This window comes from Microtus oregoni, unplaced genomic scaffold, assembly GCF_018167655.1.
Source record: "Microtus oregoni isolate MIOR12 unplaced genomic scaffold, Mior012 000031F_ref0000149, whole genome shotgun sequence".
Lineage (NCBI taxonomy): Eukaryota > Metazoa > Chordata > Mammalia > Rodentia > Cricetidae > Microtus > Microtus oregoni.
In genome coordinates this window covers 3737884-3759742 of record NW_024543090.1, presented here as the reverse complement: position 1 = coordinate 3759742, position 21859 = coordinate 3737884, and the positions used below count along the sequence as shown (strand labels likewise).

The window sequence follows — 21859 nt, the reverse complement described above, 5'->3', positions numbered from 1 at the left end:
CCTCTCTCCCCCTCTCTCCAATGCATAGCTAGGGATGACTTGGGACTCACTACGTAGTCCAGGCTGGCTCACACTCCTATCCTCTGTGTCTGTATCTCAAGTGCTGGTCTTACAAGCCTGTGCCATAGTACCTAGCTTAATATTCTTAATAAGGTTTGAACAAGGGGCTCTGCTTTTGGTATTTGCTCTGATTCCTACATTCTGGAGTTTACGTTGCCTTTCATCAAGGTGAGGTTTTTGAAATATGTGATAATTCTTGGGGCCTGGCCATCTGGGAAGTTGTTTTGGAGGCTCTCTGCATGTGTTCATCTTATTCATAAACTAACCCTGGTATAGAGCTGAGATTTGGGTCAAGAGGGGGGAAGATGGGAGTTGTGGCATGGGTGAGTTCTTGTTTTGTTTGTACACTGAGAGTTTCCTCTGAAATAGTTGTGGGATGGGCCACGCCATTATTACTGTGGCAGGATTTAATTCCCAGGAAAGCCTTTGTGAGATTGAGGTGCTTGCCTTTATGGTGGGTTTTCATTCTTGAATTTCCTGAGAGCTTGTTGTGTACATAGAAGTACATAGGAGAAGCAGAGGTGTGTTCTGGAGGGAAAATGAGACCCAGTGTGCCAAGGGGCTAGATTCTTATAGGAAGAGTCTTAGAAGGACCTTGGGTTGCTTACCTCTATCATTGAATGGTTATCTAAACAAAAAGAAAGCTATGTTGCTACCTTTTCTTTTTTTTCTTCTCTTTTCTCTTCTCTTCTCTTCTCTTCTCTTTTCTTTTCTTTTCTTTTGAGACAAGTTTTCTCAGTAGCTTTGGAGCCTCTCCTGGAACTAGCTCTAGTGGACTAGGCTGGCCTCGAACTAAGAGAGATCCGCCTGCCTCTGCCTCCCAAGTGCTGGGATTAAAGGCATGGGCCACCACTGCCTGGGCCGAGAAAGCTACATTTTCTTAAGAAGTCATCTTTAAATTTGCAAGGAAATCTAGGTGTTATTTGCATCTGACACTGTAAAGATGACGATAGGACCGTACATGCTTCTCTGGGGTTTCCAGGTTGAGCTGGAGACCTACCAGGCTTGGCTCTGTGGTCATGGAAGATGGGGGGAGGCGTTGCTGGTTCTCTTTAGGTAGAAATTAGGCTCCCCAAAGACACACCCAGTCTCTTTCAGTGCTATGGTGTTCCCGACAATTGCAGGTCTTCCCCCAGACTTCGGGTGACCTCCAAAGGGGCTATAAACCCTCCTTAATTTTCACTGGGGTTTCCTGCTATTATTAGTGCTCTTTTATTAAGGCTAACAAGTCTGAGGTGGCTTCAGGCAGCCACTTCAACACCTGAGTCAATCTGGGGCTTTCAACAGAAAGGCAGACTAAAGAGTTTGGTGTTGGGGATTGAACCAAAGGGTTCTCACATGCTCAACTGTGCTGCTCAGGGACATCTTCAGCGTCTCCTCCCCCCAGACTTAAGGTTTCATGAATATGTTCTGGGGACCACGAGTCAGCAACCTTGTAGGATCTAGGCTCATGTTCACCTAAGGACTCAAGGACACCTTTCCTTTTGGAGCACAGCATGATCAGTTCATCTCCCCCTGGCATGTAGGGTGGAAATTCAAGGAGACATCCTGAGATTTTTTTTCTTTCTTTCTTTTTCTTTTTTTCTTTTTCTTTTTCTTTTTTTTTTTTTTTTTGAGACAGGGTTTCTCTGTGTAACAGCCTTAGCTATCCTGGAACTAGCTCTGCAGACAGGCTGTCCTTGAACTCACACTCAGATACTTTTAAATAGAAAGTATGAGGTCCTAGAAGAGACTCTCTGTTCTTTAGTGACAGAAAGACCCATTTTCAAAGCTACAAGGAACCATGCTGCTTTCCCCAGCCTTTCCAATACCCAATACACTTATAATACCCCCTCTGTTTAGGAGATTGATGGGTAAGTTTTTTTTTTTCAATTTCAATATGTCTTGTCTTTTGTAAAATGGAGATATTAGTAGCTATGTTTAGCATTCTCATGAGGATTCCAGGAGATGATTCATGTACAGTTTGGCTCCATTCAGACTAGGCAATAAAACACTTGATAAATATGAACTGCCTTCCCTATCTTAGGTTTTGCTATTGTCTTGTAATTATGCAATTTGTGAGATTTCAGATTGGTGGTTGTTGGCTTGACATTTTGGCGTTTTCTGCAGAGGAAACTTGACTCTCGAATTGGTCAAATCCATTGTCCTAGTCCATTCCAACCCCTCCCTGCCTCCTGTCCCCACCCCTTACCTCCCTCCACCCTTCCCGCATTCCTGTGCAGTTGGTCTTATTTATTTTTCAGTCAACTAAGGGTGTTGTTAGAGCTCTTCTTTTTCTTCTGCCTGGTTTGATGTGAGGAGCTCCACTCCCTGCCCTGCTCACGACAAGAATGCCTGGGAGTGCTCAGCCAACCATGTCCCACCCCTACTGGATCTCCCTGTCCTTAACACTCAGACGAGAAAGCACAAGCCCTGCCTGTTCCACAGTTTCTCCCCACTGCCCTCTGACCCTTTAAGCCCCTGGTGATAATGGGTCTGTGGTCCAGAAAAGGCTGGGGGGGGGGGGAGGCGTTTGCGGCGGGGAGTGACGCTTATTGCCCGTGACTATGCTTGAAAAGAATATGAAGATGCTTCCTCTGATGGGCTGAAGGCTGGGTGACGAAGCCGTGAAGCCACTGGCTAATTGATGTTGTTCATCGTTTTTGTTGGAGTGATTTGTTTAGAACTTTGTGCCCCTTTTGGGCCTTAGCTCATCATGTGCTATTGACAAACTGATGAGGAATGAGGGCACCATGTTATTTGGATTAGAGAAGAAATCACACCTTGAACGTCACAGGTCCTCTTTCTTCCTCCCGGGACCTCAAAGCCCTTGGTAGGGCATGAGTGAGCTTTTCCAACCTGGTTTGCTATAGGTATGGCTAGACTCATTGCCATGGTCTAGGGACTAGAGCTTTTCATCCAGACTAGATGTTGGGCATCTGTGGGAGAGGCTGGACTGAGACTGGGGATGTGCATGCTAAGTCTCCCCTTTCGGTCTCCACCTCCTCCTCAAATACCCTGGCTTACAGAAGTCAACCATTTGAAGAGTGGTTTGGGATTGGAGCATCACCCAACAGTCCCTTCTCCACCCTTGTTCATCTCTTTTCTGATCTGAACCCAGGCTGGCTGGAGGCCGGCCATATCATTCTGCAGACCTTGGATACCCTCAGTGCCCTTGCAAACCAGTCAATGGAAAAGTACAAAGTCTTCTGGCTCTCCGGCTCTGCCAGCTCCCACTGGCCTATTTGATCCCTCCTTTTCTTCCGAGGGAGTGGGAGGATAGCCTCAAAACTGAAAGTACAGGGTTTTCTCTCTTTCTTTTTTTCTTTTTTTATAGGAAAACAAATTGCCATGAAGCTGAGACAAACCAGCTCAGGCTGTCTGGGCAGATGCCTTTCTTTGCTTTTTTTTCTGTTTATTTTCTAACAAATCAATGCTTAACTGCATTGTTATCGGAGTAGAGCAACAGGTGCAAGAAAATAATCCCACTGCCAACTCAAATGAAGAGGGAGGGCTTATCCCCTCTGGGAGGTATTCAGAAGATAACAGAAGCCCCTGCCAACAACTGAATTAACAGCTCTGTGGACGGTGGGTTCTGTGTTAACAACCCACTCCTAACCCTCCGACACATAAACACGCCATTGTCTTGGGAAGAGGGTTTCAGTCATGCAGACAGCCGGCTGCTTCATTCTGCCCCAAGTGGAGATTGGTTTTGGCTGAGGCGGCTTTGTGAAACTCAGAGGAATTATCCTGTGCCAAGTCTATGTCTTACTGAGGGTTTTCTCTGAGGCCGAGGGGATGGAGTTGCTGCTGAGAAGAGGAGCTGATCTGCTTTTTAAATTGGTTGAAATTCTTTCTGTGGTTACTTCTTCCCAAATACCAGAGAGGGTTGCCTGGCATTCTCTGCTCGCACTCCATTACCAAGGAGATGAACGAGCTCAGGAGACTCTGGAAAGATCTGATATTGTTTTGGAAGTGTGTCTTGGCTGATAATCTCTTAGTGCAGGGCGGCATCTGTGTTTTGTTCGCTATCTTTTTTTCCCTAGCACCAAGCAGGATGCAGAGCATCTAGGATAGATGCTAATTGGAAGGGACCAGTACATATTTGTAATAGTTGAACAAGCATTTCTCAGAGATGGTTTCTTTCCTCTAAAGGCTGATTCATCAGTTTTGAAGGGTGTAAGGCTTAACACATAGGTGGTTAAATAATCTTTTAAAAGTGGAGGTGGGGCTAGGTCAAGTCAAGGGTCACTGAACCGGTCACAGGATCCTTTTGAAGCAACGCAACAACCAACAAACATAAGGGCCACCTGGAAATGCAGGGTCCCGGGGCCAGAGTATCTTCTTAGTCTTTATTTATAAGTAACTAGACGCTGTTGAATGTGGCGGTTTGGGGGTCCTGAGCATCAGAGGCTGGCCTGTTGACAAACAGTACAGCAGTAGGTTCTCCATAGACAGATTGGGTCTTGAATCCTCCTGCTGGAAATTTTCGTCTCTCTGGCTTTATAAGGACTGTTTTCTTGTTTGAGGCTTTCCCGTCAAGGCTGATGTCTCTAAGAGTTAGTTACCTGTGGTGAGAAATTGATGTAAGATCAGGTAAGAGAGTCTACAGACCAGACATTTTCAGCTGTGAGGACGCTCAGGGTTCTAACAGAGGGGCTTGGGAATACAGGTTTTGGTTTGGAGGTTTGGGTAGGATTCCATGCGGGTTGAAGTTCAAGCCTTCCTTGGGTGGTGAGCATGCCTTGGGGGATCAGTCCCGGTTTTCCAAGGGAATTTGGAAGGCGATTGTTGTGGCAGTCATGGGGTGCTCCTGTCTCTGCATCTGTCAAGGTCCATTCAAAAACGCAGTAGGAGTGAGGTTGTGTCTTTACTATGTGTCCTTCATTAGGCTTTGAAGTCCAGAGGGGGCCATAGCGAGGAGACAGATTTTTTAGGTTCAGAGGTAGTAAGGAAAAGAGTGAATTCTTAGAAATGATCATCTTAGGAGGTGACATGGTTCCTACTTCAGATGCCACTCGAGAGAGACAGTGGAGCCTTTCCTGGTCCCAGTGGGAGGCACCAAGGTGACACCAAAGCCAGGTCAGAGAACAGGGCTAAAATCTCACAAACCTTTCAGGAATGGCAGCCTTAGCTCTGATAACCTGTCTCTAGCATAAAGTTTTCCTAAAATTCTAATCTCACATAAGCATGGAGCTTTATTATTTGTTTTATACTAACTTGAATGTTATCCACGACAACTATACTGGTGTCAATCGATCTGTGGGCGTTAGTAGCTGCTCCTTCGAGGGACTGTGGTCCACAGGACAGAGGTGTCGCAGCAGAAGCATATGCACATTTTTGGTAGAAAGAGAACAATTGCTCTCTTGAAGTCTCAAAGGCTCCGTGATCTTTTGAGATTCAATCTAGTTTATAATATCCGGATGAAATTGACAGAGGCCCTGTGGGTTATTCCAGGTAATCTTGTTTTGATCAGTTTTGGTGCCTGCCACTGTCAGTATGTGCCATCTTGTCTAGGTCTGGCACCGAGGCTGATAGGGATCAGCACGATCTGTCTATTTCCCAGTGGCCTACGGCCAAAATGGTTTCTCTGCCGTAGAGCCAACCTCACCCTCCCCATATTGATATTATTGATCGTGAAAACACTCAGTATCCCAGGAATATACTTCAGATGTTGTCCCTGGAAACAAGAAATGTCTGTCTCAAAACACAGGCGGAAGATAGGAAGTTAGTTCTGACATAACTGGAGGGACAGATACATTCTCCACGTTTTGATTCCTTTGTAAAAGCACAAATTATTGCCTGTATTCTATTCAACTACATTTCACAGGGCCATGCATTTTCTTTTCTCCTGCTTGGGAGTAGTCCTTTGAAAGAACAGTCAAATTGAAGCAGGAAGTCAGAAAGCTGTTGCGACATCTTTAGCACAAACGCTGTGAATTCACCTGCTGGCAGTTTTGAGTAAGGATGGAGAAGGTATGGCTGTTGCTGTCACAGAACAAGTAATTATTTAAAAGGCTTAATTGCTTTCCTGGCTTGGGAAATAAATGTGTCCCATGGCAACCAGTTCTGTGGCAGTGGGAAGAGCATGTGGTTGACTGAAGAAGGAGAGAGCTGTGAAGGAGTTACATCGTGGCCTTCCCTTGCAGTTCCTGGGGCTGAGGACAGGGAATACCAACACTAACCCTGATGAGAATCTGCTCCATAGTGCTGGCTGTTTTTCGAACACTTTCCACCTGTGATAGGAGGGAATTATATCCTTTTGGCCTGGGATCTAATTCAGGGACAGCACCAATAATTATGGGCCAACTTATTTCTCAAATATTAAGTTGAAAATAAGTACAGGAATTATCAAGGAGGTTAGTTATATCATACATGTTTATATATATATACACAAACACACACATATATATATACATACACATATATGTATCTATTTATTGTGCATATATTTGTACATTATAAGGCAGTTCAGTGGTGTTGAAAATGCTGTGGCCACATATGGAATGGTACTGTGGGTGCAAATGACTTGAGGGGTACTCTAGACTCTTCTGAGCGCTAGTGTTAGACTAATGTTGAATTTTCAGTTAGTTACAATCTTGCTGAACCCCGTGATCTTGAACAAGTTGCTGAACTGCTCTAAGCCTCAGCAGGTCATCTGTTAGACAGCATAATGCCTCAGGGAGTTAGGGAAATCCTCAGCATCCACTGGGATAATGTTTTCAAGACTTTTAGCACACAGCTGGCACATTTGAAATATTCCCAAAGTTTAATCACTATTATACAATAAAAATGGTGAATTTTGCAGCGTTTGGTGTTTGCTGGGAGTCCTACCACTGAGCAAAAGAAAGACCCGCTTCTAGCTGAGCAAGTCCATGTTTGTCTTGTTTGTCTTTCCTGGTTCTCTGCCAGCTCTCCAAGAGGGGCCAGTGGAGCAGTCTTTGGTCTTGTTAGGAGTCCCGAGGCTGGGAGAACTTCCTGTATGATACAGGGTTTCATTACCCTCGCAGAATCCCAAAGCTGTCTCTTTCCTTTCTTTTTCTGTCCCGATACCCCAAGTTTCAGAGCCCACTCTTTGGAGTCCTTGCGGTATCCCTGTATGAAGGAACCCACGGGGCAGAGAGCTCCGTGGTCACGCTTCATTACAGCCATGCTGCTCTTCCATCTATTACTGCCCCAGCACAGCAGCCATGGGCTGTGGGCAGTGCAAAACCTGGGATCACACAGAGCTTGGGAATGTGTGCCCTTCCACTGGGCTTGGCAGCCTCAGGCACTATGTGGTTGGGGGGAGGTGAGGAACCTGGTGGGGTGGAGTGGTGGTTTCCAGTCCTCCAATAACATGACTTCTGCAACTGTGGAGAATAAGCTTGATTAAGGCTTGGCTGCTCCGGCAGCAGGAACCAGAGAATTGTGCAGATGACAGAGATCTGAGGCTCTGCTTGAAATGAATTTGGTTCTCAGTTTTCTCTGTGGAGGTTCAAAAATGACGAGGCTGATGATTGCTGTTAATGTTATCATTATACAAGCTACCCGATGTTTATAAAGTGTTTATTATGTGTTCAAAACTTTCCTAAGCATGCATTAGTTCATTTTTTTTTCACTCAAAGATTCTTTTCAGAATATCCTTACTTCATAGATGGGGAAACTGTGGTCTGGAGAAGTTAAATGAAGTGTATAAATTTGTCCTGTTGATAATCTGGCAAAGCCAGGACTTCAAATATGGCCACCAGGCACTCTAGCCAATGGCTCCCAGACTCTTACACTCTTTTGCTTCTGAGGAGTCTAGTCATATCCCAAGAATATCCCCAAAGCTGGCCAATTTCCAGCTTAACAAGAGGTTTCTGGGTCAATCCTATCTGTAGAGCTAATGAGTATTGCACAGCGACAGCATGTAAAAGACTGGGGTCTGCTTTGACCTTTCTTATTTACTTTTGTAACCTCGACTTTTTGCCATATGGGGAAAGAGAGGCTGTAAATAAGACAGTACTTCTCCATAATCAACGTGGCCATAAACATCTCAGCTGTTGTGGTACATGTCACGGTCCTTGGCATTTAAAGACTGCCCTGCAGACCGGGCAGATTGAAATGAGTTGAAATCTTCTGATACTCATGAACATGTCCTTCGAGCTCAGCTCCGGGGTGAGCCAGTCTCTGTGGCTAGACCTTGCCTTCTCCCATGTGCAACAAAAATCCAAGACTTAAATTTTAGAGTCAGGTCAAATGCTCCTTGTTCTCTTCTCTATATTTCTCTCAAGTGGTCCAGTCTGAACGGTGACTGGGCTGCACCTCCTCTGGAAGAGAAGGGAGCCTTTGATGAAAGCCTAGACGAAGAGCGGTCCCAGGGCATTGTGGAAACTTAGAAGCAGCCTCTGTCTTGGCATTTTAGGAGGTTGTGTTGTTTAGCTTAAATCACTCTTTAAGACAGCGATGGACACAGGAGCCTGTCACTCCTGCAAAGATAAGATGATGACAACCCAATCCACGGCAGCGTTTTCTTTCTGTAGAATTAAGTTCTGGGTTGGCTAATTCCTAGTGGCCCCTGATTCTCAGAGAAGCTGACAGCTCATTACTTGTAGGAAACTTGTTGCTGATTATCCAACAGGTCCCAACTAGTCACAACTAGCCACCTAACGTGAGGTGGTTGTCTGGGTTTTACTCTGAGGGTAACATGGCTGGCCCCTTTTCTTTAGGTAATGTGTAGACTTTTGTCCCCTAAACTGTCATGCTTATCAACTTCTGCACAGAGTGGTGTCATTTTGGGTAAATAGAAAAGTCTAGATTATCAATAAGAGCACAGATGAATATTCTTCTCTCTCCTTATCCATACCTATGAAGAAGGAATAAGAGACTGAAGATTGTTTTTATCCCTATATAATTTACATTTTATTTCACTCCTAGGGTATGAAATAAAATTTACTGTGGTATACTATAGTTTTTAATAGGCCAAGCCATAATTTATGTTTTTCTCTCCAGTTAAATGTACTCTAGAACCAGGCTGTGCCTAGGGTACCTGGTGCTTATTCTCAACCACTGATTAGCAATGGCTTTGTGTGCCAGGCTTGGTTCTGTAAGCTCACCTGTCCCTGTTGTGTTTAATCCTCAATGAGCCCATGTAGCCAGGAGAGATACCGCCTGCTTCTCAGGATAGGAAAGAGCAAATTAGAAAGGTCTAGATCCAGCCCAAGGTTCCATTCCAGCAGAAGAGCCCTAGCTGCCACATCCACAGGCTTTAGTTTGAACCACAGTTCTCAACCAGGAGTGACTTTGCTCTAGGGGACACATAGGAGAGATAGATAGATGATAGATAGATAGATAGATAAATAGATAGATAGATGATAGATAGATAGATAGATAGATAGATAGATAGATAGATAGATAGAGCTTCTGGCATGTGAGATCTAGTGGGTAGAAGCCATGGGTCCTGCTGGATACCTTACCTGTGTGTGGCAACTTCCACATCAAAGAATTTCCCAGTTCTTCCTAAATTCCCATGTTTCTTATATCAGTATTGAGAGTGCCCAAGATATGGACCATTGAAAGATGAATGGGTAAAGAAATGAGGTACATATATGCACTAGACTAATATTCAGCCATGCAGTGAATAAAATCTTGTTATTTGTGGCAATGAGGATGGAACTGGAGGGCATCATGGTGAATGATAAGGCAGACATGGAAAGACAAACACTGCGTACTTACTCCTACTCCTTGGTGGCAGGTTAAATAATGATCTCATAGATGAAGAGAGAATAGTGGATGTTAGAGGCTAAGAAGATAGAGAGCGAGGGGGTACAGTAAAAAGGTGATAGGTGGTGATAGGTAGCAAAATGCAATTAGAGGAAGAATTAGTGCCAGTGTTTTCCAGAACAATAGTGTAATCACAGTCTGCAATCATTCAATAAATATTTCAAAACATTTGGGACAGAAGTATTCTAAACACAAGCAAATGACATGCCAGAAATGAAAAAATATTGATCCTATATTGTATATACGTATGAGTTGCCAAACTGCACCCTCTAAGATATGCACAAATACTAGGCCTTAATTAGAAATTTCAAGAAAGAATTATTTAGCCCCAAGTTTTGATTGTAGGGATGTTGAGAGGCTACAATTAGCCACTGTCTGGCATGATGAGGATCTGGTTCCTGGTGCCTCCACCATGACCCCTGACAGCACCATCAGCATCCCTCAAGCTGAGGATGAAGAGAACTGGGCCCTTTCTCCAGCTTGCTTCATACACATTGCATAGAATGCCGCTCTTAGCCCTGAGGTGCAGAGCCAGTCCCAGCAGAGGTGAAGAGTGTTGTGGCAATGCCCTGACATCTATGTGTAAAGAAAGAAAAGGCTACTTTTATATTGGGGTGTGGACATGCCGTGCACTGCACTGGACACTTCTAAAGTCACTGTGCTATCCTCCAGGACAGCTCTCCTTGCACTTAGTCAGAGTCCCTCATCTCTCACCCCCATCATCCCAGGCTGGGAACGAGGAACAGACTCAAAGTCACAGAGCTGGGGAATGAGCCTGGAGCCTACCTGGGGTCCTGCAGGCTCTAGCTGGACTCGTCTCATGACTTGTTTTTTTAAGGAAAGCTTTGCTGAAGGTTAAGTAGGGAGCTGTAAACAAGTCCTAAATATTCCTTGCTCCTCCTTTTAATTAAAAGGGTAGCTCTTTACACCCCATAAAGCAACCAGTGTACAGCACGGAGAGTCTATATTAGTATACGGGGGTGTGGGTACGTTGGTCATAATAGGACTTTTTTATAGTTCCCAAGGCACATTTATTATCCATTATCTCATTTGATCTCCTCAACCGTCCCGGGAGTCTGTTGGAGGACAAATGTCTGCATTTTCTATTTGAAAAGCTGGGAGTAGTAGGCTGGTCCAAAGGCCTTGGCTAACCCAGTCCACCCAAGGTGCCTCCTGCGGCTCCCTGCAGCTGCTGTCAGGGTCCAGGGCCAGCTATACTTAGAAGCCTGGGGGAGCTCCCGTGAACTCTGACTCACTAAGGGTTAAGCCACATAAACTCTTTTATGGGTGGTAACCATTTAATGGGCCCTGTAAAAAGGGCCCCTCACTATGCTGCCTGCTTTCCCCTGGAAAGAGGGTGCTGGCAGGGTGGAGGGCTTGGGAGGGGGTACAGGGTAGGAGGTCACAGGACAGCTGAGACACTGACATCCTAAAGGCTTCTCTGCGAGTTGGGAATAATTAGGAAAGTTTCCAGGAGGTTGCGTTAAGAAATGACACTTGCCCAGCTAGAACCTGAGCGCTGGCTGAGACACCTACCAAATTCCTGTTTTAAATGTTTTTATCCTTCTTATTATTAAAACTATTTTTAGATTTATTCATTTTGCTTGTTTTATGTGTATGAGTGTTCTGCCTACATGCAGGTATGTGCACCTGTGTGTGTCTGGTGCCCAAGAAGATGAGGACATCACATTCCCTGGGTCTGGAATTAGGGATGATTGTGATCTACCATGTGGGTGGGACCTGAACCCGAGTCCCCTGCAAAAGGGACAAGTATCTCACCGTCAGAGCCGCTTCTTAGCGACAGCTCTTATTAGGACCTCTGAAGATCTTGACATATTTAGTGCCAAGCGATTCTTCTCAGGCTTTGAGTTTCACGATATACCCATTTTGCAGTGGAGAAAGTGAGGCTCAGGAAATCTGGGGCCAGACAGATACAGAACTTCGCATCATCTACAGTGAACCAGGAACTAGAGTTTCATTTCCTTCCGCAACTCAGAAGAGGGGGGCAGCCCTCAAACGGTCTGCTTCATACCTATGCCTTTTCTTAGGAGGTGGAGAACAAAACCCTGACCTGGCTAAAAGGGAGGCTCCTCCTGGATCCTGCGGGTCTCATCCCCACCAGCACACCCACTTTGAAGCAGCCCTGCAGGCAAGTTCTTGGGAGGCCTGAGCCTGCAGGACTGCTCTCTCCAGCAGGGCTGGGCCCTGAGTTTCAGTCCTCTTGGGGTTAAACAATAACCTTTCCACTGCTTGTGGGTGAGCAAATGCTGCCAAGGAAGAAACCCAGCCTTGAGCAAACATAAGCCAGGGCCGGGCCCTGTCCCTCCCCAGCTGCCAAGTCCCCCCATGGATGAATTAGCTTAGGGGGATTGTTTTAAAAAGCCCGATGTGAAAATGCCTCCATTACTGTGTGAAAGGAAGGTTTGGCCTGGTTAGTTTTTCTTCCCTCAAGGTGAGAAGAAAAAAGTTTGCTAGAAGGGGGCTCAAGAATCGTTTAACTTTTCAGACTGAGAAATGGAGGCCCGGGGTTGTTTGGAGTACAGCTTATCCACAGAGGTAGCATTTCCCCCTTAATTGTTAGACGTGTGCCGAGTGCTGCTAGTATAGGAATATGTTTGTCTTTAGTGTCCAGGCGAGATGTGATCGTCTGCATTTTCACCCGGGGGAACGGAGGGCCAAGGGATGTTGATAACCCATGTGAGCTACGAGTAGGAGAGCTTGCAGGAATCCCAGCTCTCCTGTGCGCCCTCCACAGCCTCCCTTCCCTGACTTGATTGCCTGTCATTTCTACTCCGCCTTTCTTTCTTCCCTTTGCACTCATGCTGGGTGCAAGCCTCCATGTTCACCCGGCAGCAGTGATGTTGAGGTCAACAATTACAAGTGGTGTCTAGCCCAGCTGAGCCTCCAGGTGCTGCTCTGTTCTCAGAACCTGTAGACAGCACCTAGCCCTTCATCAGGGTGATAAATATTTGCTGCATATATGAATTATGAATACATTATATACTTTCCCAAGATTATATATCTTTTCTCTCAGGTTCTACATTGAACCTACCAGAGGAGTTGAAGCTCAGTTAGGTGTGTGTGTGTATGGAATTACTCTGAGGGGACCATTCCAATCTGTTGGCATGGATGACACCTGAGAATGCAAAATTCCTTCAAATAGGACAAAAAAGCACCATGATCTGTAGTTTTCCATACATCACCATTTTATAAAGAACAGGGGCATTGCTTCTCGGGCCTTTTGGCTAAGATCAAGTGTGAAGAATGAGAGACTTTTAGAGCCTCACTATGTTCAGAAAAAACCCCTGCTCTTGCTTTGATGATTGCACACACTCCCAGACTCTGACCTGTAGGGTGGAGGGTATCCAGTTTGGGGGCAGACACATCATAAACGCCAGGGAATTTTTCTGAGATGTAAAATTGTTACATTGTTCCAACGTTCCAGAATCTGAGGAAGTCACCTTGAGGATGGCTTCAAGGCCTGTTGAATTTTCCAGGTCTCCATCAGAAGAAAAACTAGACATAACTTTTTAGCAGAACATAAAATCTTAGTTTTCTGTACCAAGAAGATGAAGTGTCTGTCACAGAAATCAAAGGATTCCTAATCGTAGCCCAAAGCCAAAGGCTTAAAAAGCCCTAAGGCCTTTAATCCCAGCACTTGGGAGGCAGAGGCAGAGGCAGAGGCAGGAGGATCTCTGTGGGCTTGAGGCCAGTTTGGTCTATAGAGTGAGTTCTAGAATAGCTGGGGGCTGTTACACAGAGAAACCTTGTCTCAAAAAAGAAAGGAAGAAAGAAAGAAAGTCAAAAAAAGAAGTTTTACTAAGAAATGATGAGCTTCAAAGAGGACTCAACAGTGAGGAAGTCTTCCTGTGTCCCCAAGCTTGGGGCCACTTATGTGAGGACTCACAGGGGCGTCTGACATAGGGACTGAGCCTGAGATTTCCCTGATCGCGACTCTACTTCACATACGATCCCTCTGGCATTTTCACTTTTGTGAAGCGCTTGGACACTGGCCAGGCTTGCCCTGTGAGCAGGTATTGTGTTTTCTTCCCTGCTTCGTTTCTGATCAGAGATTATTCATTTATGAATGGGTGGCTATAAAAACTTGCCTCATGCATATGAAAATTGAACCTGGAAAATTTTAATTGCCATGAGTTTTGCTTTTACTGAAAGGGCTGTGGCAATGGGTGGAAGGACACGTTCCTTCCTCCCTCTCTTTCTGTCTTCCTTTCTTAATGAACTCCATGTTGTGGACTCGCCAGCGAGTGTCTAAGGGGCGCTGATTAGATGACTGTTTGATCCCTTGCAGATCATGATTCTGGAAGGAAGTGGTGTAATGAATCTCAACCCAGCCAACAACCTTCTCCACCAGCAGGCAGCCTGGACGGACAGCTACTCCACATGCAATGGTAAGGGTCCTGCAGCTGTTGGCTGCTGGTGGCACTGCCCATGTCTATCGTCTCCTGGTCTGACTTCTTTTCCAACTTAATGCTTGAAAAGTAGAGGTTTTACTCAGTGATGACATGGAGGCTAGGGACAAATCTCACTTTCTTTCCCTCCTTTCTCCAGGTAATTCAGTGTGTTGTTTATCACAGACTTTATCACTGATTTGTACTTTCTTATATGAGAAAACTTTCAATGCTGTTTACCCTGTAGTCCTCCAGGCCCCTATGGCAGAGACCATTTGAGAAAGATCACTGCCTCCTTCCAAAATGCAAAGATTTGGGGTTGGCACTAATGGTGGTAGATGAGATGTCCCAAGGGAAGGGAGACATATTGTTGAAGTTTTCGATAGTGTTTCATTAGGATATCAAGATAGAATCAAGAAGGTGAGCGCATACATGAGTACACACATGCGTTTAACACACACCACACCACACCCACACATCCACACACACAAGGGTTAAAGAAAAAGGGGTTATAATAGTTTAAACTTCGTAGCTTATTTCCCATCACATCCCAGTTTAAGGAAGCGAGATTTGTCAGGGAACCCCAGTGCCAGCTTTCACTGCGTTACTTTGGAACATAGAGACCCCAAGCGGGAGGACCTCGTGGTATGCAATGGTTGGTGATCCAGCCTGTGGCTCCCAGGAAAACTGAACCAGGGGCTCCATGCCTGGTAGTGAAGGCACTCAGCACAGCCAGGCTGCTGGGTGTCCAACAGTGCTGGTTTAGAAAGCTCAGTGCACCCCCACCTGCTGCCAATTACCCCCCCCCACTTCCCCCAGCCGCTGCTGCCCGTGTTTACCTTGACACACAGATGTGTCCTGTTAGAGACCAGATTGAGAAGTAGGGGTGAGCATAAATGGCAGGGTGACATTCTCTGCCGAGTGGCGGGTCCACGTGGCACTCCTCTTTTACTTTGGAATCCCAGCCAAGCATGGCAGGAAGTTTGAAACAGGTGGCCTTCCTGTTTTAAATCACTTGTCTCCTAAAACTGCTGCCCTTTCTGGACAGTTGCATATTCTGTGACAGACCTTGAACTTGCCGTGAAGGCCTAGAAAAAAAACAATCTTCCAAAGAGAGCTGGAAGTCTTGGCATGCGCGTCCCAGGCATCGGCTCTACTATTTGCTTTGGAGAAAAGTGGAGCAGTGGACTGAGCAGGGAGCAGAATTCAGAAGTCACTTTTATTTCTTTAGCTCGGGAGGGAGGGAGGTGTCAAGAAGACACTGATCTTCATAAGGACTGCAGGGGAGGGGGACCGCAGCTGCCTGGCAGAGAACAGAACCCGCTGGCTTTTCAGTTTCCCTGACACTGAGGGACTCTGTTGACTCTGCCTGATGAGGGAGGCGCCTTTCTCCAGCCAACTTCAAGCAAGTTTCTGGCTCTGCTCTCCTAGGTGCAGGGGGAGAAGGCCCTCGGTCTGCCACTGAGCTCACGACAAACCCACAGGTTACTTGTTACAGAGCCGAAACCTACCTAGTTCTCATGCTCAGTCAACGTCGTGTGTGAGATACAATGATTAAAAAAAAATGGTAACAAGGACCGGAAGCGTCTGTATTGGGGGAGGGTTTCTATAGACCTCAAGTTTTGGACCACTCCACTCTCCCATGTAGGAGGGGCTAGGGGAATGCACTGCTCAGCTGTGAAACTCACCAGGTGAGCCGCAGACAGCAAAGACCGTCCCCTAGCCTTCCTGCCTCTTCTTGATTGTGAGGTCTGGAAGCAAGGCTAGATTCTAAAGGGGGATAAAAAGTGAGATTGCCTAAGACCCTCCCCCCTCCCTCTTCCTATCCCTCCTTTGGTAAGATAGAGGGTTGGCTCTGAGGCATTATGGGAATGGAGAGTCCTGAATGTCCCTGTCACTCCATAGTCCAGCAGCAGCAGCAGCAGCAGCAGCAGCAGCAGCAGCAGCAGCAGCAGCAGCAGCAGCATGACAAAGCTTGCTAGGAACGCAGAAATTCAGGCCTTAGCCCAGACCTCCTGGACTGGGGTCTGCATTTAGGCAGTAGTCCCTAGCGATTAGTGATTGCAGTCACACTGAAGTTTTGTTGTTGTTGTTTGTATTTTTTGGGGGGGGGGGGCGATAAGTTTTTTGTTTTTTCTTTTTTTATTGATATTTATTGAGCTCTACATTTTTCTCTGCTCTCCACCCTGCCCCTCCCCTGCTCCCTTTAACCCTCCCCAAGGTCCCCATGCTCCAAATTTACTCAGGAGATCTTGTCTTTTTCTACTTTCTACTTCCCATGTAGATTATATCTATGTAAGTCTCTTTTAGTGTCCTTATTGTGGTCTAAGTTCTCTGGGATTGTGGTTTAGTTTTAAATACTTCAGCCAGCATGATTTTAAAGGGATAGTTAGAGGTATTTTCCTTGTAAATACATTTCCTCATAGAATGCTGTCCCCCGATTATGGCTCAGCTGTGGCTTCTGGAAATTGGAGTAACTGGGACCACTCTTAGGAGATCCACATATGATGGGATCCACTAACATTGCTTTGTGGAGGGAAAACCAACACAGTCCACAAGGTTCCTCCCTCCACAGTAAGCAAGGCTCCTCCCTCCACAGTAAGCAAGGCTCCTCCCTCCACAGTACTCAAGGTTCCAACCCTCTCTGAAGATACAGAAACAGTGAACAATTGCAGGCTGGAGGAGACTCCTTTGGTGGTACTGTTTAGGGTCACCAACACTTCTATGATAAACCCCTCACCCATGCTCCTATAAGTAACCTGAAATTAAACTCAACAACTCACCCAGCTAGACTTGGTATTGAGTCTTTGGTCTCTGGTGGTGTCCTATCTTCAGTGAGCAGACACCTGCTTACATCTTCCCAAAAAAAGCCATGCCACAATGGTCCAGATCTTGAGTTTGTGTCAAGTTCAGTTACATTGCCCGGCTTGGGCTTGCTGGGTTACAAGGTGTCTGCCTTTGACTTTGCCATTTATCTTTCTTGGAAGAGGGCTCTCTTCCCCTTTATCTCTGTTTTCAGAAGACCTTGAGGGCCTTCAGTTTGCACCACAGCCCTAGAGGCTGGTGCTCTCGTCTCTAGTTCCCATGCCTTGGGGTCGGTTCTCTGAAGTTCTCGTAAGTGAGCACAAGGCAGCCAAGTACACAGACTATTAACATATAACATGCTCAGCAATTAGCCACCAGAATGTACTCTACATCATCATCCAGTTCACCTCACAGTACAACTATATCCTGCATTATTTGTTCTTCAGCTAAACTGAATCACAGTGACTAGGTAATGAGCTTCCACCACGGCTCCAAAAGAGGTTTTATGGATATATGAAGATGAGTAAGACAGAAGGTCTGTGACCTTGAGCATACACTTTGCAAAGGACAATAAGCCAGAACTTAGGAGCCTATAGAGATAAGCAGAACATAACAGGTGCCGTTGAGAGAAATCCTAAGCATGATTCCTGGAAGTTCAGTTCTCAAAGTGAGTTGGGGGAACTGCAGCTCTGAATTCAGCTAGAGGCTAAACAGCAGCAAATGATGGGACAGAAAGGGGCCTGGGGACCAACCCGAAAAAACACAGAGGACACTAGCCACTTCAAAAGCAGTTGGCCAAGTGCTTCAGTGCCTGGCGTTGCATTTCATGTCTTAGTCTAGGGAATAGTAGGGAGCTTGTGAAGGGACCTGAGCAGAAAAGGGGCATTGGAACAAGAGATGTATCACCCAGGTAAGAGCAAAGCCATCAATCAAGAAAGGGAAGCTTAATTTAAGGCCCCATATTTTGTGGAAAATAGTCTGTATTTGATGAATCTCAGCTTTTTGTCTCTAAATCTCTGCCTCTCTCTGTCTTACTGTGTGTGTAAGAGGGGAAAAAAAGAAGTGGGAGACAGAACTATGATCAGCCCTCTGATCCCCAGGGTTCCACACCAAAGACTCAACCAACTCCAAATTTAAGAAATGCGTCTTGGGGCTAGAGAGATGGCCCCTGGCTAAAGCCCATGCTGGAAAACACAAGTGTCTGGGTTCAGACCCCAGAACATGTGTGAAAGCCAGGCAGGTGTGGTGATCACACCTGTAGCTCCAGACCCCAGTACATGTGTGAGAACCAGGCAGGTGTGGTGATCACACTTGTAACTCCAGACCCCAGTACATGTGTGAGAACCAGGCAGGTGTGGTGATCACACCTGTAACTCCAGACCCCAGGACATATGTGAGAGCCAGGCAGGTGTGGTGATCACACTTGTAACTCCAGACCCCAGTACATGTGTGAGAACCAGGCAGGTGTGGTGATCACACCTGTAACTCCAGACCCCAGGACATATGTGAGAACCAGGCAGGTGTGGTGATCACACCTGTAACTGCAGATCCCAGTACATGTGTGAGAGCCAGGCAGGTGTGGTGATCACACTTGTAACTCCAGACCCCAGTACATGTGTGAGAGCCAGGCAGGTGTGGTGATCACACCTGTAGCTCCAGACCCCAGTACATGTGTGAGAACCAGGCAGGTGTGGTGATCACACCTGTAACTCCAGACCCCAGGACATGTGTGAGAACCAGGCAGGTGTGGTGATCACACCTGTAACTCCAAACCCCAGGACATATGTGAGAGCCAGGCAGGTGTGGTGATCACACTTGTAACTCCAGACCCAAGTACATGTGTGAGAGCCAGGCAGGTGTGGTGATCACACCTGTAACTCCAGACCCCAGTACATGTGTGAGAACCAGGCAGGTGTGGTGATCACACCTGTAACTCCAGACCCAAGTACATGTGTGAGAACCAGGCAGGTGTGGTGATCACACCTGTAACTCCAGACCCAAGTACATGTGTGAGAACCAGGCAGGTGTGGTGATCACACCTGTAACTCCAGACCCCAGTACATGTGTGAGAACCAGGCAGGTGTGGTGATCACACCTGTGATTCCAGACCCCAGTACATGTGTGAGAGCCAGGCAGGTGTGGTGGGTTGCATCTGTAACTTCTGCACTGGAAAGTCAAAGACAGGTAGATCCCTGCATCTCCCTGGCCAGCCAATCTATCCATATCAGTGAGATGGGATGGAAAACTATACTGACATTGACTTCTGGCCTTTATCCACCCACTCAACACACATGTGCATGCACCTGCATGTACACAAACATATACACACACATCACACATACACACACATACGATGCATCTGTTCTGAGTAAATACAAAGCTTTCTCTTGTCATTATTTTCCAAACAATCTATCACTAACTATTTACACAGCATTTACATTGTTGTGGGGATTGTAGTTAATCTAGAGATAATTGAAAATATGGGGAAATGTGCAGGTTATATATACGAATATGAAATGTTCCATAAGGGATGTTAGGATTTTGGTATTCATGAGATGTTCTATCAAGGTGAATGTATTTGCATATGTACAATCAGCTAGAAAGTAGATGAAATTATAGCCAACTCTTTTACTTTGATACTTGTTTGTAGGTGGGGTGGGGAGCAAGCTCAGGGAACTTCAGGTATCATGCATTATCTAGTATTTGCTGTCGCATTGGGAAGAACATGAAGATGCCCTGCCACTACTGGGTAAAACGCCCCCACGGGCAAGGAAGCTGCTATGCAGAGCACATTCTGTATTCAGTCCCCACGGTGATGTTCGTAGGATGGAGCCTCTGGTTCTGGTCTGCATTATATTATCACACAGTCGTGCCTCTTGTGTCTGAGACTGCCCAGGAACAAGCAGGGGCCATTCACAGGGCCATGTTCTATTTTGCAGTTTCCAGTGGCTTTTTTGGAGGCCAGTGGCATGAAATCCACCCTCAGTACTGGACCAAATACCAGGTGTGGGAATGGCTGCAGCATCTCCTGGACACCAACCAGCTGGACGCCAGCTGCATCCCTTTCCAGGAGTTTGACATCAGCGGAGAACACCTGTGCAGCATGAGCCTGCAGGAGTTCACGAGGGCAGCAGGCAATGCTGGGCAGCTGCTCTACAACAACTTGCAGCATCTCAAGTGGAATGGTGAGTGGTGCTGGGAAGCACAGGGGCTCCACTGCTGGCTGGGCTCCCTGTAGAAGCGACACACCAGCTTACTGGTTCCCAGGACAGGGAAGAGCAGCGAGAGGAGAGGAGAGGAGAGGAGAGGAGAGGAGAGGAGAGGAGAGGAGAGGAGAGGAGAGGAGCAGAGCCTAGCACAGTGTGTCTAACCCCTCAGAAACAGTGATGGAACTCCTCTGTGGCCGCTTTCATTTGCAGAGAGACAAAACTGTCCACGTGTCCACAGAATACTCTTCATAGTAAGACAGGCTTTTCCTTTACATGAAAAAAATTATTCCTATGTATTTTATTTCATTTGACTGTTTATTTATTTTGCCTGTGCATGTATGTATCTACACCACATGTGTGCCCGGTGTCCACAGAATGCTCAGAAGAGGGTGCTGAGTCCTCTGGAAGTGGAGTTATGGATGGTTATGAGTCACCATGTGGATGCTAGGGACTGAACCTGGGTCCTCTGCCAAGTTCTGCAAGATGGCTCACCCTTAGGCACTGAGCCATCTCTCCAACTCTTTTCATTTTCTAACAGAGTCTAAGAACGTAATTCTCAGTTGTTCATTTACTTGTTAAAGATCATCAGTAATTTTAAAGAAGAAGAAAAACTTATTGACCTAGAATCTTTTGATCTTAATTTTAAAAATTTTGGTCCAGTTATCCTGAGATTAGTGGGACTACGTGGTTCTAGAGCTGCCCCTGAACTCTCTATGTCACTGGGGTGACCCTGAACTCAGAATCCTCTTTCCTTAGCCATCCAAGATCTAGGGTTACAGGAATGTACCAGCGCACCCAACCCAGACCCACATTCTTAAAATGGGAGTAGAGGGTATTTAAGAAGGCGAGTGTAACTAGATTCGTGCATCTGGATGGGAGAAGGCTGACCCCACTCCCCCTTGCTAGGGCTGGAAAGGTGGATCAGCAGTGAAGAGCACGCACTGCTCTTGCAGGGGCTGCATTGGTTCCCCGCACCCACATCAGAGACTGAACAATCTCCTATAAACCTTGTTTCAGGGGATCCAACACTTACGACAATCCACGCTGCACCTGTGCTTATGTGCACATACTTACACACAGAGGCACACACATGAGGACACACATAATTAATAAATATTTAAAAATAGAACTATACTGAAAATACTTCTGAAGACAGAATAGTTCCTAAAACATCATGTTTCTTTCCTCGGGTTTCTCATCTCACACACAGGAGGCCACTTTGCAAACTGTTCATGGTGACATAGTACACACACACACACATACACACACAGAAAGAGAGAGAGAGAGAGAGAGAGAGAGAGAGAGAGAGAGAGAGCAAGCTGACCCACTGTAAAGTGAATTTATCTCTCAGTAGAGCCTATGTCTGACAAGTGACCAGGGCTCAGTAAACGTGAGCTCTAGAGCCGTGAGGACAGCTGCCATCAGCGGGGAGTCTGGCAATATTTCTGGCAGCCATGGATGTCCTCATCTGGCACTCTGGCATTCCCTTCTTCCCATTCACCTCACGGTGGTGGTTACTCATTTTTTTCTTATTGGAATCACACAAAACAAGGCTCTATTATTTAAATAACCTTCAGGAATCTTTGCAAAGAGCAGACTTATAGGTGAAGAATTAAAACTGCCACTCTAATTACTGCACTCCCGTGAAGCTTT

At 46.2% G+C, this 21859-nt stretch overlaps 1 protein-coding gene across 3 annotated transcripts in view; it reads left to right on the top strand.

Annotated features, from left to right (window-relative positions):
* Ehf (ETS homologous factor) overlaps window positions 1–21859 on the top strand; it is a 42091-nt gene that overhangs the window by 6473 nt on the left and 13759 nt on the right. For 2 of the 3 annotated variants that reach the window (XM_041679053.1, XM_041679054.1), the window contains exons 2-3: window positions 14093–14192; window positions 19937–20182. In XM_041679053.1, coding sequence (XP_041534987.1) covers window positions 14096–14192; window positions 19937–20182 — 343 coding nt within the window. In that variant the 5' untranslated portion in view covers window positions 14093–14095. Of the gene's footprint in view, window positions 1–13937; window positions 14193–19936; window positions 20183–21859 lie in introns of those variants that run through there. The other variant, XM_041679055.1, reaches the window with a different exon arrangement.